This window comes from Cervus elaphus, chromosome 19 (genome assembly GCF_910594005.1).
Source record: "Cervus elaphus chromosome 19, mCerEla1.1, whole genome shotgun sequence".
In the NCBI taxonomy this organism is placed as follows: domain Eukaryota; kingdom Metazoa; phylum Chordata; class Mammalia; order Artiodactyla; family Cervidae; genus Cervus; species Cervus elaphus.
The window spans coordinates 20,332,194-20,351,035 of NC_057833.1; the positions used below are offsets into that span (position 1 = coordinate 20,332,194).

Sequence of the window (18,842 nt, forward strand, 5' to 3'; positions counted from 1 at the left end):
TATATCTTTATTGGTATTCTTATACCCATTAATATGACCAAAACCACTGTTTTACATTATCATCCCAATATTTTGCTGGTCTTATTAGTAATCATAGCATATTATTCTTGAACTAACACCAAGGACACTTTCTTTTATTATATTTATAGTGTAACTGTGATCAGGGTTAATCTATAATTTCCTCAGATTACAGAGAGAGGAAGCTGGGGTCGGTCAGGGAACAGTAGGTTTTGGCAGTGGGTGGGAAGAATCAATGAACTTGCTGAAAAACACACATGTATTTCATAGCTACCAGGTTTTTACATCACAAATTTAAAAGTCTTACAGAAAGAGTAATTCCTTTATATACTGGCACCAACTCAGAATATAAGATTTCTGTAACTTGTGGCATAGTCAGGAAATTTTCATTTTTATTTCAGGTCATTACCTCTGTAGTTATCTCCTTCTACCTCTAACTGGGAAGTCTTAACAATTCTTTAAGATTTGGCTGAAATCTCACCTACCATCTAAAATCTTGCATACAGATAGGTTTCAATGGCAAAGCAATTATTTTACCACTTCCATTTGTAAAAAAATGCACATGCACCTACCCCTATTATAACTGATCATATGTACTATTATTAGCTACCTATCAGTCTCCAGAAGCATGTTATTCATGTTTTTTTATAGACCTTTTATTACATATGGTATAATTTATGTATTTACAAGACTATGGTTTTTCCAGTAGTCATGTATAGATGTGAGAGTTGGACCAAAAAGAAGGCTGAGTGTCAAAGAATTGATGCTTTAGAATTCTGGTGCTGGAGAAGACTCGAGAGTCCCTTGGACTGCAAGGAGATTCAACCAGTCCATCCTAAAGGAAATCAGTCCTGAATATTCATTGGAAGGACTGATGCTAAAGCTGAAGCTCCAATGCTTTGGACACCCAATGCGAACAGCAGACTCATTAGAAAAGACTCTGATGCTGGGAAGGATTGAAGGCAAGAAGAGAAGGGGGCAACAGAGGATAAGATGGTTGGATAGCATCACTGACTCAGTGGACATGAGTTTGAGCAAACTCTGGGAGACAGTGAAGGACAGGGAAGCCTGGCATGCTTCAGATCGTGAGGTGGCAAAGAGTCAGACACGACATAGTGAATGAACAACAACAACATATCTATACAGCAGTTTTCTCAAAGTATGATTTTTTGACTATATACGTCGGCATGAAGTGGAATCATTGATAAAATAAATGCAAATCCCTGAACCTTATCTCAGCAAAATTTCTAACGGTGAGATCTAGGAATGCCACAACAGTTTCTCAGGTGATTATACTCACACTGACACTTGCAGGCCTCTGAACTGGACTCTAAGTTCTCAGGCTTCTGGGAAGGTGGCTTATTTTATATCACCATGCCTCAAGCAGGTGCTCCTTCAAATGTTTTTTATAGCAAATTATTGATTTCAACAGACCACGGCAAATGGATACTTCAAGGCATTTGGCTACTTACTTATAAAGATTTGTCCTAGTAACAAATTCTCATGGCATACATGAGAGTTTGTCTTTATCAATCTATGGTGACTTTAAAAAGTTCCTTTGACTACCTCAGAAGGAAGCAGCCAGAATTTTCAAAGCTGCCCCAGCCTTTGATATGAGATATCTAATTATAGAGCCAAAAAACATTTATCATACATGAATGGATTTTCCACTAAAAAAAAAAAAAGCCTATTAAAATCTGACAGTTTCTCAACATAAATGCATATGGAAAGAATCTAAGCTGGCCAAGTTGTTTTAATCATAGGATTTAAGGCAAGAGAGAAATATAAATCTTACATATATGGACAAATCATACGTAATTAAATTTCTGGCTTGAAGTTGGCCTTCAGATGAAGTCAAACAGTCCCTCCTGTCAAATGTTTCTCCTGAATCATGAGCTCCCAAGATCAAAGAACATGACTCAGGCAACTCTTTTCCCCAGGACCCAGCACAAGGTCCTCATACTCACCATGTGTGTTGAATTGTCTTAATTCATCAGTCATCAACTGAAACTTCATATGAAATTGAGCACAAAGCAAATCTACTTTATCAGGTACTTTCAGATAACAATAATAACCAGTAACACTACCGATTTTAATGACGTCAAAACTCTCTGCATGCACTTACTAGAAAAATACTGCAATGAGCATTCAATATGTCAAAAGAGTTATGGTATAGAAAAACCTCAAAATTATTTTGGCTAGAAAATAGAATTAATAAACTGAAATCAAGATTCCAGGGCCAACACATTAAGCATTAGATTTAAACCAGCAGTGTCTTAACCATAGCAGCAAGCAGCAATCTCATGGCTTTGTGTGATCATAATATGAATCAAGTAGAGGAAGATACAAAATCTAGTATAAATATACTGTTTCTTGAAAGTGTAATGAAACTCAGTGTGTATTTTATAAGGGTTGTTCAAAACATATATGCTTTATCCTGAGCTACATTTTAAAAATATCATTCTCTAGTACACTGTGGCAGAAAATAGCTAAGACTGTAAAATGTATGTTTTTGAGAGGAGTAATGACTATTCTTGGTTTTTTGGCTTTGGAAGAAAAGTCCAGAACAGTTTAAATGAATAAGTTTAAATTAAATAACTGACAAAATGAATTTTCAGGTGCCCAGTAAAGTACTAAGAGATAAACTAATAAACACACTGAGCTACAATATGGATCGGCAGCCTTACAGTCAATCTTACCAGTCTTTAGCTGTGTTCTCCTTGCTGATAGTTCCTGGGAAAACTTCAGAACACCCAAGGCAACTGTGTTGTCAGCACATGCACTTACACTGTGGCCTGGGATCCATTCTCTGTCCCCTAAAACGGTAAAATTACATAAGGCAGAAAAAGAGGAGATATCCATGTTGTTGATTCATTATGTGTATTGTCTTACTGGATAATATTTAGCTAAAGAGAAAACATGTATGACAGTGAGGTGTATATTATGAAAGATAAAAATCTCATAATTATACAATAAAAGGAATGAGTTATAAACTGCAAGGAGGTTGTACACACAAAAGACACACACAAGTGTGAACAGAAATAAATATTTTTAAAAATATGCAGGCAATATAACATAAAGTAAATAGTATGCATGTGAAAAAATACATTTGAATACATAAGAAATCTAAGACTACAGGTGATACCAAGACCTGGGTTTAAAAGGAAATGACGGCTATGTCTGTGAATTTCCACTATCCTAAGATTTTAAGATTTGCTTTTAAGATGGCATCTAAGAATTGTAACACTTAACAGTTAATCAAGTGATTTGAAGATGTACTATTAGTTGATTAAGAGCCATACTTCTAATATCTAAAAATATTCTCTCTCAATCTCATTATAGTCCTGTTTTCTGACATTGCCTTAAATATAAATGTTAATATTTGGTAACTCTCATAGGGTCAATAATTCCAGCTAGAAAAGAAGAAAACAATTTCATTTGGTAAACAGAATTACTCAGTATTGCCTAAGATGTTGACAAACTGTTTTTTAAAACATGTCAGAAAGTTGTAAGCTTGGTCCACAGACCATCTGATTTTATGTCTGAATTTACCTGCAATTGTAATCCTAGTATTGGAGGAGCTGCATTCTAAGCTATGAGAAGGAGGTAAGTTGAGTCTTTCATTTTTATCAAAAACAAAGAATCTTTCAAGTCCTTGATATTGTTCAGTTATGGGCTTACTCCTGAGGGCTACTTCTTGTAACAACTAGGAAACAAAATATTCAACAAAATTAAGTTTATTTTATCTTATCCACACAAAGTAGCAATTCATTCACTGAGCACCTACTATGTTTTTAGCATTGATTCTGCCCACATCAAGTTTAGGTTCTAGTTGTGGAGACATAAGTTGTTACACAACATTTATACAGAGTAAGTTTGGAAAAATGCATAAACCACAATTATGGTAATGATCTGAAAGTTGCCATTAAATCTAAGGAGGATTGAAGTTCATTTAAGAAAAAATCAAGTTTTCTCTTTTCTTTCCTTATTTTCTCTCCTCAGTGTCTCTGCACATAAATTACTCTGGAAAATAGAGTCTTTTCTCATATGCTATGCTTTTGACTAGTGTCTTTGACTACATGTAAAATAAATTCAAAGAGGAAAGCAAAATACCGGATGGAAACAAATCTTATCTGATCTTGGTCACAGAGAAAATCCAAGTTAACAAAACATTCACTATGAAGAAAATATACAAGGGGAGACTGAGCCAAGAGTGAGCTAAGTAATTTGTGAAGTTTATACAGCTAAAAACTAGCAGACCTGGATTCTGTATATAGATCTCGCTGATTTGAAGCCTAGGCTTCCCCTACCATGGTGTGAGCTCTTATTTTGATATGCTTTCATCCTAGGGAAGAATATAATGAGATTTATAAAGTACATGAGTCTGGCAGAAAACATCAGAGCTCTGCCAGTGAGAAGGCTGTGCTGCTGTGCTGTCCTCAGTTACTAAGTTGTGTCCTACGCTTCGCGATCCCACAGACTGTAGCCTGCCAGGCTCCTCTGTCTATGGGATTTTCCCAGCAAGCATATTGGAGTGGGTTGCCATGGCCTCCTCCAGAGGATCTTCCGGACCCAGTAATTGAACCGTTGTTCCTGCATCTCCTGTATTGCAGGCGGACTCCACCATTGAGCAACTGGGGAAGCCCAGTGAGAGCTCTAGATGGGCTTAAAATACCATTAGAGTGGCCATCAGTATTTAACAGTTCCCTAATGAATCTAAATAATGCCCAAACATAGTCCGTTTCAAGGTGCTAATCACACAATTAAAATTATTATAACTCCATTCAAATGGGCAAGTCATATAAATGATAAACCATTACAAATTGAAGCTAGGGACCAATAAAGCACTTCCTTCAAAGGCAAGTCCAAGTCAAGTCCCTACTCATGACATTTTCACCGGCTCTTCCAGACACTGATCACCAATCCACAGAAGCCCTTCTGGTGGAGCTCATGTCTGGATCAGACATTTGAAAACATGGAAATTTCTTTAAAGCTTAGGTTAACAGAGAACAATGAGAGTGAATTTGTTTGCCCAATCTCATCTAGTTAACAACTGATAGTTCCACATTTAAAACCAAGAGCTCCTGTCTAGTTCATATTCTTCCTTGCACGTGCCTCCACCTCACTTCTGCTGCTCTACAACTAATTACAATTCCATACCTTTATGAAGAACTCAATGTCTGGAGAGTGAAGTGCAAAATGTACTGTCTCAAACTCTGTTTGAAGGAATGCCACTGCTAAAATCTGCCCCTACTGCTCACTAATGAATTTTCTACAGGATCACAGCAGATTTCTAAACAGTTTCTGCTCAGGGAATTGTTTCTACTAGGGCAGGAAGAAAGTAAAAAGTTCTTGTGTAGTCATTTGGGATGAAAGGAAAGTAGATTCTACAACTAAGTGTAAAGCACTGTGCTCTATGATGCAATCATTTACCACTTTTCTTTTTACAATAGTAGTATAGGGGATCAAAATTATTAGTAGTTTTTTTAACATTTCAATTTTAATAATGAAATGTTTTATATAGATGTGTACAACACATAATGTAACTTTATCATACAATAGTAGTAATTTAAAAGACTTGCTTCAGGTATCTATATTACAATATATATGTTAGACTTTATATGTAACATTAAATTGCTGTTGTTGTTCAGTCACTAAGCAGTGTTTGACTCTTTGTGACCCCATGGACTGCAGCATGCCAGGCTTCCCTGTCCTTCACCATCTCCTGGCATCTGCTCAAATTCATGTCCCTTGAGTCAGGGATGTTATCTAACCATCTTATTCTCTGCCACCTCCCTCCTCCTTTTGCCTTCAATGAATTAACTGTATTACTGTGTTGAAGTTGACATACACTATTACAATGTAAGTTTTTTACTATAATTACATCTGAATGTATCCAGAATTCCTCTGGATAACAGAGCAACGGTGTGTGTCTCACTTAGCTCTAAGCACGATGCCCTTTGGAAACTGGAAAATCAGAGTTCTTGTTTGTTCTATTTGCTGAAATTCATTCCATGATCAATTGTTTTCTTAGTTGGAAAGGGGAGAAGTTCAGCTGAAGTGGAGGTTGATTTGGGGGAATCTAGAAGGAAATGACAATCTGCTCCAGTATTCTTGCCTGGAGAATCCCATGGACGCAGAAGCCTGGTGGGCTACCGTCCACAGTATCGCAAAGAGTCGGACACAACTGAGCAACTTCACTTTCACTATTATTGGCTAAATTGTGAGAATGTCTACGAGGGGCTGGGGCTTACTTTTGTCAGATATATTAAGGGCATCAGTAGACACAGGTCAACATTAATGTTGCAGATTCCAACATTTCTTACTTGGAACTTGCAGATTCCAAGTAAGAAATGTATAGTCAAATTCTAAACGAACCTAGATGAAAGCCCAAGATTTCCATTTTTCAGATAAGATATTTACTGACTTAGGCCTGATCCCCTGCAGAAAGTAGTTTCCTTTCATCCTGCACCTGTGAGTATGTCTCCTTGTGTATTCCGTCAGAGACAGAGCAGACTTTTAGGGATCTAAGGTTTCTGCAGAGGTCTCAGTTCTAATTTCTTACTTTGAAAAGGAACAAGGCCTATCACTAAGTAGGTATAGAAATTCAATTCCTGAGCAGAAGCAGCAGCAGCTCAATACTCATTCTGTAACTCTTTGGTCCTATCTTCAGTTTAGGTACTATGGCGATTCATTGCAAATGACTTTAGAATCTTGTTAAAATATTTCATTTGCCCAATTTCCAAGGAATTTAACATTTAATTTGTCCAATTTCTAAATAACTTATTATTAATAATTATAATCACTTAAGATTTTAGTACATAGAACAGAGATTCAAATATAGTTTTTAAATTTGGCAGTAATGCAATAATGAGCTACTTTATCTTTTTCCTCTAAGAAGAAACAAAACTATACCCTATTTCTTTATTAGCTATATTCCTGAAGAATTACCTTTTAAATGTTATGTTTACATTAAGCCACAAAACTGGTTTTATCTACAAAGCTGCAATTTTTTTTTCATTTTAATCAGTAACTATAGAGTAGAAAGCTAGAAAGGATTTATTATACTAAATTATTCATAATAATGAATTTCATTTAGGAAAGTAACAGCACTCTTACTATGGTGCATGAGGTGGGCCTTAAATTATTTGTCATAGAAAGTCATTTGTTATAATGGCATTTACCATATTAGAATTTCTTCTGTAAATCATTTACATTCTTTCCCATACGAGTTACTCTTCGACTATAAGGTTGTACATTTTAAATTCAATAGGAAGTAACATTTAAGAATATACTGTGTCAATATAACATTTTTATGATGATAATTATAAAATTTTAATACAATAAAAATAATAGATATTTACCAGTGGTGACTCTGTAGTTTTAGAATCTTCAAAGTTTGGCCTCTCATGCAGGTTGCTGAATTCCAAGGATTTCTTGTCCTCTTGAGATAATTTCTCCTTAATGCAGGGTTTTTCTAAATCTGTACTTGGCAAAGAATCCTTGCTCTCAAGTGTTATGTGGGAATCGTCATGCTTTTTATTACTTTCTATATCTATGCCTTCCTCTTTCAAATTTCTCTCAAAAAAGCTGTTTTCCTCTAATTTTTCAATAGCAGGAGTGTATGCATCAGGATCCACAAAGGTATCAAAATCTGCATGGGAAGTTCCTGCTGTTGAAAACACATATTTACAAAAGTTAAGTAAATAAATATAAATAAATGGATGGATTAAACTGTTCATTCACCAAAAGTTCTGCGGTATAAATGTTTATCATTAAACACTATTTTTAAAATCAATTTTCTTTACTGAGTCCTCAGTTTTAAAGACTTTTATACAGCTTATGTTCATAAACAACAATCCTAATTTACCTATACATTCAGACTTAAATGATTTAGACTCATGGAGGGAGACAAGATTTTATTTTGTGATGCAATCTTGAAATTGACACAAGTTTCCATTTCAGCCTGAGGTTCAATTTCTACTTTTCTACCCTCTCTCCCACCCCAGTTTTATATCAGTAATCTATGAGAAATAATGCAGAGAAAACCCTAGTTTCCACATTTACCTCTTTTGCTTAGCATAACTAGTGATGAAGAGAGGGCCATGGGAAGTCTGCCAGATGAAACAGCTGCAGCAGTGAGGGGCACAGAAAGTGTTTAGGCTGAGACACCTGCCTCTGGAAAGCTACAAATGAGCTAGATTATATTAATCACCTACTTCATTATGTCTGCTTTAAATAAATCACTTGGAGTAGATCACTGGTTTTCAACCTGGATGCACAATGGAATCGTCTGAAGTTACTCTCTAAAACTGTCAGTGTATGGGCCTGACCCCAAACCAATTAAATCAAACACTGACTGTGGGAATCAAGCATTTTGCTTGTTTGTTTCTTTCCCCGTCTCCCCCACCAAGCTCTCCAGGTGATTATAATGTGAAACTAGGATTATGAAACTTTGGTCTAGATTTTCTTAAGAATAAAATTCTTAAAAAAATTTTACACTATATTGCTTTTATTACCACATACACATATTTATCCAAACTAAATATAGCTTCATCTGATTAGCCCATATTCGCTTTCCAATATGCATATCTTATCTGTATAAATAGACTGGGTAAAATAGTAGAAGCTATAAATTAAAGTAGTCTTCCATGATATAAACTGTCTTACAGCCCATTGCTGCAATCAAATGTTTATATAACTCAGCAATTGCACATAATATTTAGAACTTCCATTTTCAATTATCACCTTTAAATTGCATAAGTACTATGAGAAATGTAATAAGTTGTATGTCAAAAAAATATTTTATAGAAAACCTTTATGAAAGCTATTCAATGTAATAAACTTTTATGAAAATGTTGTACTTTCCTACTAAGCTTGAAAATAAATTATCTGAATCTAGTTTTTTTTTTTGGGGGGGTTTTTTGGTGTGGAAGGAGATGTCATTTCCTAAGTGTAAATGTCTACAACTAACCTCTACAGTATTTTTGCTAGATTGTAAAATTCCATTATTAGGATTTATTGCTGCTGAAAAAGTGAGAACACAACCTTTTAATAATACATAATATGTGATGCAGAAAGTACAGATATGATTTAATTTATTCTAATCATTAGAAGCCCTGTTAAGTCATAAAAAATAATTGTCTGGGTTCAACATTCAAAAATCAGTTACTCTAACCTGTCATATCAAGAGGCTAAAGAAGAAAAATCACAGGATCATATTAACAGATGCAGAAAAAGCATTCAACAAAATCCAACACTCATTCATGATAAAAATCACAGTGAACTAGAAATAAAGGGAGACTTTCTCTACTTAATAAAGACTACCTACCAAAAAACTACAGTTAACAAAATACTTAATAATAAGAAACTAAAAGCTTTATCTCAAATGTCAGGAAAAAAACAAAGATGTCCATTCTTACCACTCCTTTTCAACACTGTACTGGAAGTCATAGCTAATGCAATAAGACAAGAAAGGAAATAAAAGGTATGCAGACTGAAAAGGAAGAAATAAACTTGATTTTGTTCACAGATTACAAGAGTGTCTAGGTACTAAATCCAAAAGAACTAACAACAACAACAAAAAACTCCTTGTATTAATAAGTGCTTACTGCAAGGCTGAGGATACAAGTTGAGCTAACAAAAGTCATTTGCTTTCCTACACACTAACATGAACAAGTGAAATTAAAAATTAATAATACAGTACCATTTACATTAGCACATGATATTGAAATACTCAGGTATAAATCTAAAAAAATAAACACAAACAAGACCTATATAAGGAAAACTGAATAAAAAAAATAAACTGGATGAAAGAAATTAAAAAACTAAATAAGTGTTTTTTTCACACTAGTTCACATTCATAGATAAGAAGACTCAATTTGTCAAGATGTCCGTTCTTCCCAATTTCATCTACAGATTCAATGTAATCCTAATCAAAGTCTCAGCAAGCTATTTTGTATATATTGACAAATTGGTTTTAAAGTTTATATGCAGAGACAAAAGACCCAAAACAGGCAACAAAATATAGGAAAAGAACAAAGTCAAAGGACTGACAGGACACAACTTAGAAAATTACCATACAGTTACAGTAAGCAAGGGGATTCCCTAGTGACTCAGAGGTAAAGAATCTGCCTGCCAATGCAGGAGATGCAGGTTTGATATCTGGGTCAGGATGATCCTCTGGAAAGGAAATGGCAACCCACTAAAGTATTCTTGCCTGGGAAATCCCATGGACAGAGGAGCCTGGCAGGCTATAGTTCATGGGGTTACAAAAGATTCAGACACAACTTAGCAAATAAACAACACAGTAATCAAGACAAAGTGGTATGAGCAAAAGTATAAAAACAGATCAGTGGAACAGAATGGAGAATCCATAAACAAATCCACATAAATATAATCAACTGATCTTTAACAAAAGAGTAAAGGCAATACAATGGAGAAAAGATAGTCTTTCCAACAAGTGGTGTTGGAACATGTGAATATGCACATGCCCTAAAATAAATCTGGACACAGACCAGACTCTTCACAAAAGTTAATGCAAAGAAAAAATAAAACTAAATGTAGAATCCAAAACTATAAAGCTCCTAGAAGATAGGGGAAAATTCAGATGATCTTGGTTATTCTAATGACATTTTAAGATACAACACAAAAGACAGGATGCATGAAAGAAATCATTGATAAGCTCAACTTCATTAAAATGAAAAATTCCTGTTCCACGAAGGATACTGCTATGAGAGTGAGGAGACAATCCACATAATTGGAGAAAATTTTTGCAAAACACATACATAAAACACTGCAATCTAAAATATGCAAAAGAACCCTAAAATTTCAAAGTAACAGAATAGACAACCCAATTAAAAAATGGGCCAAAGACCTTAAAAGACAACTCTCCAAAGATGACATATTTGGCAGATAAGCATATGAAAAGATGTTCAACAATACATGTCACTAGAGAATTTCAAATTAAAATGAGATACCACTACACAGTTATTCAATTCAGTTCCATTCAGTGGCTCAGTCATGTCCGACTCTTTGCGACCCCATGGACTGCAGCACACCAGGCCTCCCTGTCCATCAACAACTCCTGGAGTTTACTCAAACTCATGCCCAATAGGTCGGTGATGCCATCTAACCATCTCATCCTCTGTCGTCCCCTTCTCCTCCTGCCTTCAATCTTTCCCAGCATCAGGGTGTTTTCAAATGAGTCAGTTCTTCACATCAGGTGGCCAAAGTATTGGAGTTTCAGCTTCAGCATCAGTACTTCCAATGAATATTCAGGAGTGATTTCCTTTAGGATGGACTAGTTGGATCTCCTTGGAGTCCAAGGGACTCTCAAGAGTCTTCTCCAACACCACAGTTCAAAAGCATCAGTTCTTCGGTCTCAGCTTTCTTTATAGTCCAACTCTCACATCCATACATGACTACTGGAAAAATATAGCTTTGAATAGATGGACCGTTGTTGGAAAAGTAATGTCTCTGCTTTTTAATATGCTGTCTGGGTTGGTCATAACTTTTCTTCCAAGGAGTAAGCGTCTTTTAATTTAAGGGCTGCAGTCACCATCTGCAGTGATTTTGGAGCCCAAGAAAATAAAGTCTCTCAATGTTTCCTTTGTTTCCACATCTATTTGTCGTCATGAAGTGATGGGACCTTCACTTTCTGCCATAAGGGTGGTATCATCTCACTCACCTAGAGCCAGACATCCTGTAATGTGAAGTCAAATGGGTCTTAGGAAGAAGCACCACTATGAAAAAAGCTAGCGGAGGTGATGGAATTCCAGTTGAGCTACTTCAAATCCTAAAAGATGATGTTGTGAAAGTGCTGCACTCAATATGCCAGCAAATTTGGAAAACTCAGCAGTAGCCACAGGGTCAGTTTTCATTCCAATCCCAAAGAAAGGCAATGCCAAAGAATGCTCAAACTCCTGCACAACTGCACTCATCTCACACGATAGTAAAGTAATGCTCAAAATTCTCCAAGCCAGGCTTCAACAATATGTGAACCATGAACTTCCAGATGTTCAAGTTGGATTTAGAAAAGGCAGAGGAACCAGAGATCAAATTGCCAACATCCACTGGATCATCAAAAAAGCAAAAGAGTTCCAGAAAAACATCTATTTATGCTTTATTGACTATATAAAAGCCTTTGACTGTGTGGAACACAACAAACTGTGGAAAATTCTTGAAGAGATAAGAATACCAGACCACCTGACTTGCCTCTTGAGAAATCTGTATGCAGGTCAGGAAGCAACAGTTAGAACTGGACATGCAACAACAGAATGGTTCCAAATAGGGAAAGGAGTACATCAAGGCTGTATATTGTCACCCTGCTTATTTAACTTATATGCAGATCACATCATGAGAAACGCTGGGCTGGATGAAGCACAAGCTAGAATCAAGATTGCCGGGAGAAATATCAATAACCTCAGATATGCAGATGACACCACCTTTATGGCAGAAACTGAAGAAGAACTAAAGAGCCTCTTGATAAAATTGAAAGAAGAGAGTGAAAAAGTTGGCTTAAAACTCAACATTCAGAAAACTAAAATCCTGGCGTCTGGTCCCCTCACTTCATGGCAAATAGATGGGAAAACAGTGGAAACAGTGACAGACTTTATTTTGGGGTGCTCCCAAAACATTAAAAGACACTTACTCCTTGGAAGAAAAGTAGTGACCAACCTAGACAGCATATTAAAAAACAGAGACATCACTTTGCCAACAAAGATCTATCTAGTCAAAGCTATGGTTTTCCCAGTAGTCATGTGTGGATGTGATAGTTGGAGTATAAAGAAAGCTGAGGGCTGAAGAATTGGTGCTTTTGAACTGTGGTGTTGGAGAAGACTCTTGAGAGTCCTCTGGACTGCGAGGAGATCCAACCAGTCCATCCTAAAGGATATCAGTCCTGAATATTCATTGGAAGCAGTGATGCTGAAGCTGAAACTCCAATTCTTTGGCCACCTGATGCAAAGAACTGACTCATTTGAAGAGACCCTGATGCTGGGAGAGATTTGAATGCAGGAGGAGAAGGGGACCACAGAGGCTGAGATGTTGGATGGCATCACCAACTCAATGGATATGAGTTTGAGTAAACTCCAGGAGTTGTTGATGGACAGGGAGGCCTGGTGTGCTGCAGTCCATGGGGTCGCAAAGAGTCGGACATGACTGAGCAACTAAACTGAGCATGGCCCTGCCCATCAGAACAAGACCCAGTTCTCCCTCAGTCAGTCTCTCCCATCAGGAAGCTTCCATAAGCCTCTTAGCCTTCTCCATCAGAGGGCAGACAGACTGAAAACAATACAACTATTAGGATCACAAAAATCCAGAACTCTGACTATTCCAAATACTAGCAAGAATATGAAGAACAGTAAGACTCATTAATTGTTAGTGGCAATGAAAAGTGGTAAAGTCAATATGAAAGACAGTTTGGTGGTTTCCTACAAAATTAAACATATTTCTTACCACATGATCCAACAACTGTGCTCCTTGTTATTTACCTGAATGACTTAAAAACTTATGTCCAAACAAAGACTCACATATGGATTTTCATAGCAGCTTTATTCATAAACACCAAAACTTGGACACAACCAAGATGTCCTTTAACAAGTTAACATATAAATAAGTTGTGGTACATCCAGACAATGTAGTACTATTCAGCAATAAAAATGAGTGAGCCATCAAGCCAGAAAAACACATGGGGACACCTTTAAATGCATTTTATTAAGTAAAAGAAGTCAATCTGAAAAGACTGCTGTATGATTTCAGCTATAACCATCTGGAAAAGGCAAAACTGGAGAGTAAAGAGATCTGTGGTTGCCAAGGGTTAGGAAGGAGTGTTGTGTGAAAAGGCAGAGCACAGAGGATTTTTATGGCAGTGAAAATACTTTGTGTTATTCTATAATGTTGATTACAAGTCATTATACATTTGTTCAAACCCACAGAACGTACACCACCAAGAGAGAACCTTAACGTAACCTGGGGACTCAGGAGAAATGGTACATAACAAATGTACTACTCTGGTTTGGGATGCTGAGAGTGAAAGAAGCTATGAATTTGTGGAGGCTGAGAGTATATGGGGACTCTGTATTTCCTGCTAAATTTTCCTACGAACCTGAAACAGCTTTAAAAAATAAAGCCTATTTAAATAAATCAAGAATCTTTAAAGTAACACTTAATGGGCATTTGTAGTCAGCATTTTCCCAAACACAGTTGTAACACCATGCTCTAGGAAGGTTAAAAATAGCTTATGGCCTAGACTTGGAGCCCTGCAAAGGCCTAAATTCCCATATGGATATAGTTCGTGGTCATACGATTTAGAAGCTTAGTATCCAAAGATGTTAAAATCAGCAGGATTACCTTAAATCACTATTCTCTACCATCTGCTACCCAATGAAAAGGTAATCATCAGTTTTACTATAAGTTACTTTAAGTAATGATCTCTGGTCTCTCTCAAATTCTTCACATACGAAATATTTGTTGGTTTTTCTAATCTAAGTAGATAAAGTAAAATCCTAAATAGATAAAAGTAGATTAGAAACCATCTAATTCCTATATTGTAGTTTTGGTAAACGAGACCTAAGAAAGGAAGTGACACAGTGATTTAAGGCAGAAATGAAAACAAAATCTGACTCCCAGGCCAGGATACTTTGTATGACTGTCTTTAAAATGATCTCAGCATCTGGAAATTAAAACCAGACGTTAGTACACAGTATTCTAATCTATAGATCCCCAGGGTACAACTAGTAATAACAATGTAGCTATATAAAGAGATGATTTGTATTGGTTTGGTTTTATCACTTATGTGAAGCTTTACATCAAACTCAAATATTTTAAGAAAATAAATAGTTCAAGGGAGGACAAAGTAAAGCATGCCAATCAGACTTCTGTCCCCAAGAGCCCAACCATGTAAACTTTTAAATGATAGCTCAGGTACAATAACTTTCAGAATAGTTTTATAGTCTGTTTTTTTCTCTGAATACAAATACCATTGTCCGTTAACTAAAAAGAATATTTGATAGAAAATTACGTATTTTCAACCAATGTTCTGAGTATGTAATTTTCTGGGTTTAAAATGAACAGCAAATAGGCAAAGCTTTATATAACCTGCAATACCTACCTATTGATTTTATTTAACTACCAACATTCACTGTTAATAACATTAAGCAAAAATTGAAAAAGTTACCTTTTGAGTTATCTTTACAAAAAAAAGAGTTGTTACTCAGATGAAGGTGGAAGAGGTCAGATTTTCTCTTGGTGAATACATGATGTTGATGGATGTCATTTTCATACAGAAAAGCATTCTGATAATCACGAAATGTGTGACTTTCATGTTTACAGACAAATAAGAGGACATAGTTGAAAGAAATTATACATAAAAATGTTAAAATATGCAGCTTGTTAAAATAAATATAGTAATTTACTTATAAATTAATAAATTAAATTATAAATAATTTTTAAAACTCAGCTTATTAAACTAAATATAGTAAAACCTTAAGGAAATAGGGTTATTCACATTAATTTAATACTTGTTTCAACATACTGTAGACACATTCTAAAACAGTAAGTACCTTGACAGTATTATGAATTTAAAAGAAATAGGCAACTAGAACAAACCTGATTTAACTGCAAACTTTTCACTGAAAGTTTCTTTTTTTAAAAATAGTCTAAAGTAAGTTTAATTTCTTATGGTCTTTCTTCTAAAAATGAAGAGATATCTTTCGATCTCATCAAGCTGATGAAAACAAGATTTTATTGCTTAAATAAACATTTTATTTGTTCATCATGACTATATGGGTTCAAAAGCCTTATGCGGTATTTATATCTCAATTTTAATGATGATTACCATATACAAGCGTAGTTACAACCGAATAACACTTTCTATGAGTTGAATAATGTATTTAATAATACTTGATGTTATGTAAGCTCTACATGGTGGTGGGTGGCTTAGTCACCAATTCATGTCTGACTCTTTGTGACCCCATGGAATGTAACTACCAGATCCCTCTGTCCTTTGGATTTTCCAGGTGAGAATACCGGAGTGGGTTGCCATTTCCTTCACCAGGGGATCTACCCCACCCGGAGAGGGAACCTGCATTTCCTGTTTTGCAGGTAGTCTCCTGCATTGCAGGCTGATTCATTACTGCTGAGCCCACCAGGGAAGCTGCAAGCCCTACACAGTACCACCAAAAAAGCTCATGGATTATGCTTGACCAAAAAGGTTCTTTTGTGTCACATATGATCCTTTATGACTTTTCCAGAAAAGAAGCTCTATGGACACCTCCAAACCCAAGATGCAAAACTATCGCCAAACCATAATCAGTAACTTTCTCTGCCTTGTCTAACATGGAGGTCAAGGGAAAGGCTTGTGATAAAATATATAAAAGACTCAAACTGGAGAGTAGAAATGCTGTACTTCCTCAGGTTTATAGTAGTCCATATAAGTATAAACCTCTTACCTACTGACCAGAATCTGCTTGTCTCCTGCCAAAAGCACATTTGCTGCTAGATATCTGGGTCTATGTGTCCAAAGTGAAAGTGAAAGTCGCTCAGTCCTGTCCAGCTCTTTGCAACCCCATGGACTGTAGCCTGCCAGGCTCCTCTGTCCATGAAATTCTCCAGGCCAGAATACTTTCAGGTCCAAGGGCATCACTTAGGCCCACTGCTGTTCCAAAAGACTGACAGGGGCCTAAGTTGATCTGAACATATAAACAAAGAATCGGTGTAGGGGCTACCTAATAGAAGCTTCATTCTGCTGTTTACCCAGCTTAATACTTTGCAGTCAAAACACCTGAAATCCTAGCTGAGGTTTCGACAGCAGAGAGGACTTGGAATAATTTACACATTACTAGTAGATACAGCTAGATGTTATTTTTTTCAGAAATGACAAATTTTTTTTAAAAGTTACAAACGGAATCATTATAATTCATTTATTGATCACACAGTAAAATCTACCTAAGAAGTAATCTGTAGTTTGGAGGCTTTTTTTTTTGTCTCTCAACCTAATCATTAATATACATTTTTACTTAGGGTTCATAACAAACTGAAGTAAGCAAAATCCAAAGAGTATCTTTGCAAAAAGTAAGAAAGTTTATATGAAATATATAAGACTTGGTCAGTCACTTCAAATAATGACAATTCCTAAATTCTGAAGCATCTATTAAATAATCCAGATGCTAGGTAAAAGCATAAACATATAATTATAGATAATTTTCTAATTATTGAATGCTGATAAATATTAGTAGTATTGTGTGCTATGCTCAGTCACGTCTGACTCTCTGCAACCCCATGGACTACAGCCCTCCAGGCTCTTCTGTCCATGGAATTTTCCAGGCAACAATAGTGGAGTGGGTTGCCATTTCCTTCTGCAGGAGATCTTCCTGACCCAGGGATTGAACCTCTGCCTCCTGCATCTCCTGCACTGCAGGCAGACTCTTTACCACTGAGCCACCAGGAAAGCCCAGTAATACGTACCCAAATTTAAAGATGGCTTAAGTAAAATATGCTCTAGCACTAAATTCATGTGCTTTTTATGTTGTGAACTTCTCAAAAGATAGAAAAATTTTTGTGAGTGTTTAACAAGCATTCAAAGTGAATTAGAAAGATCTTACCTTTGTTGACTGTCTGCATCTGCTAACTCAACTTTATAAGGCACGGCATTTCCTGGTTCTTCAAATTCCACTTCATAAGTCTTATTAAACAGATGTTGTATAATATTAGTATGTTCAAGTAATTTATGATACATTAACCAGCTAACTTATGCACAGTATCTAGAGAATTTTTCTTCTCACAAAAAATGTCATAAACTCGCTGACTATATGCCATAGAACATGAATTCTAAGAGAACTAAACAAATTCAACAGATAATTGTTGAGGGCTTTTGCTGTATAGTTCATCTTATCACCACTGTCACATCCAGAGCCAAACATAACAACTTAGATTTTATTTTGTAACTACAAAGTGCCAAGTGAAGTACAAATGTTAGTCACTCACTCGTGTCCGACACTTTGCAACCTCATGGAGTTCAGGCTCCTCTGTCTGTGGGATTTCCCAGGCAAGAATGCTGGAGTGGGTTGCCATTTCCTTCTCCAGGGGATCTTTCCAACCAGGGATCAAACACAGGTCTCCTGCACTGCAGGCAGATTCTTTACCACTGAGCCACCAGGGAAGCCCTAAGTGCCAAGTAGATGTTTTTAGTTCTCTGACCAGCATGGCATAAGCTTACTCTCTACCGCAACAATTTAATGAAGAGCAATCACAAATATACATGCATGTATGTGTTAATCTGTTCAGAATCTTCAATTTATCCAAAGCAGAAATAAATATGTTGCTAGGCATACACACACACACACACACACACACACACACATGCGTGTGAGCACACTGCAGAAGCTATTAACCTAAAGAGGAAAGTAGTATGTCAAAAAGTACTTCCTCTATTGTATTCCTTCACTGTGACAACCATAGTCAAAGCAATATTGAGAACAGTGGGTATATTCAGTTACTAGAGAATGAGAAATTCAGAAATGAATTCATCCTGGAGCTGCAGCTCTGACTTACTCTAGCTCCAGCTGATTTTACTTGGTGTTTTCCAGAGGCTTATTTTCAATTTATTATTATACTATATCCATTAAATCTTAAAACTACTTTTCCTTTAAATAAAAAGTATTAAATGACATTAAACAAAGTAAATCCATAAAAATTTTATTAAATAAGTATCATATAATGAGAATAATCTTTGTTTAAAAGCACAATAACATAGAAAACTAAATACTGGGTTGGTCAAAAGGTTCATCTTGGAACAAACCTTTGGCCACTCAATAAAACAAACA

At 36.0% G+C, this 18,842-nt stretch overlaps 1 protein-coding gene across 2 annotated transcripts in view; it reads right to left on the bottom strand.

Moving 5' to 3' along the window:
- Window positions 1–18,842, bottom strand: part of ZBBX (zinc finger B-box domain containing) — a 109,045-nt gene that overhangs the window by 18,220 nt on the left and 71,983 nt on the right. Inside the window, exons 12-16 of one of the 2 annotated variants that reach the window (XM_043874637.1) lie at window positions 17,622–17,701; window positions 15,197–15,336; window positions 7,383–7,690; window positions 3,571–3,724; window positions 2,718–2,834 (exon numbers count right to left, since the gene is read on the bottom strand). In XM_043874637.1, coding sequence (XP_043730572.1) covers window positions 2,718–2,834; window positions 3,571–3,724; window positions 7,383–7,690; window positions 15,197–15,336; window positions 17,622–17,701 — 799 coding nt within the window. The remainder of the gene's footprint in view (window positions 1–2,717; window positions 2,835–3,570; window positions 3,725–7,382; window positions 7,691–15,196; window positions 15,337–17,621; window positions 17,702–18,842) is intronic. The other variant, XM_043874638.1, reaches the window with a different exon arrangement.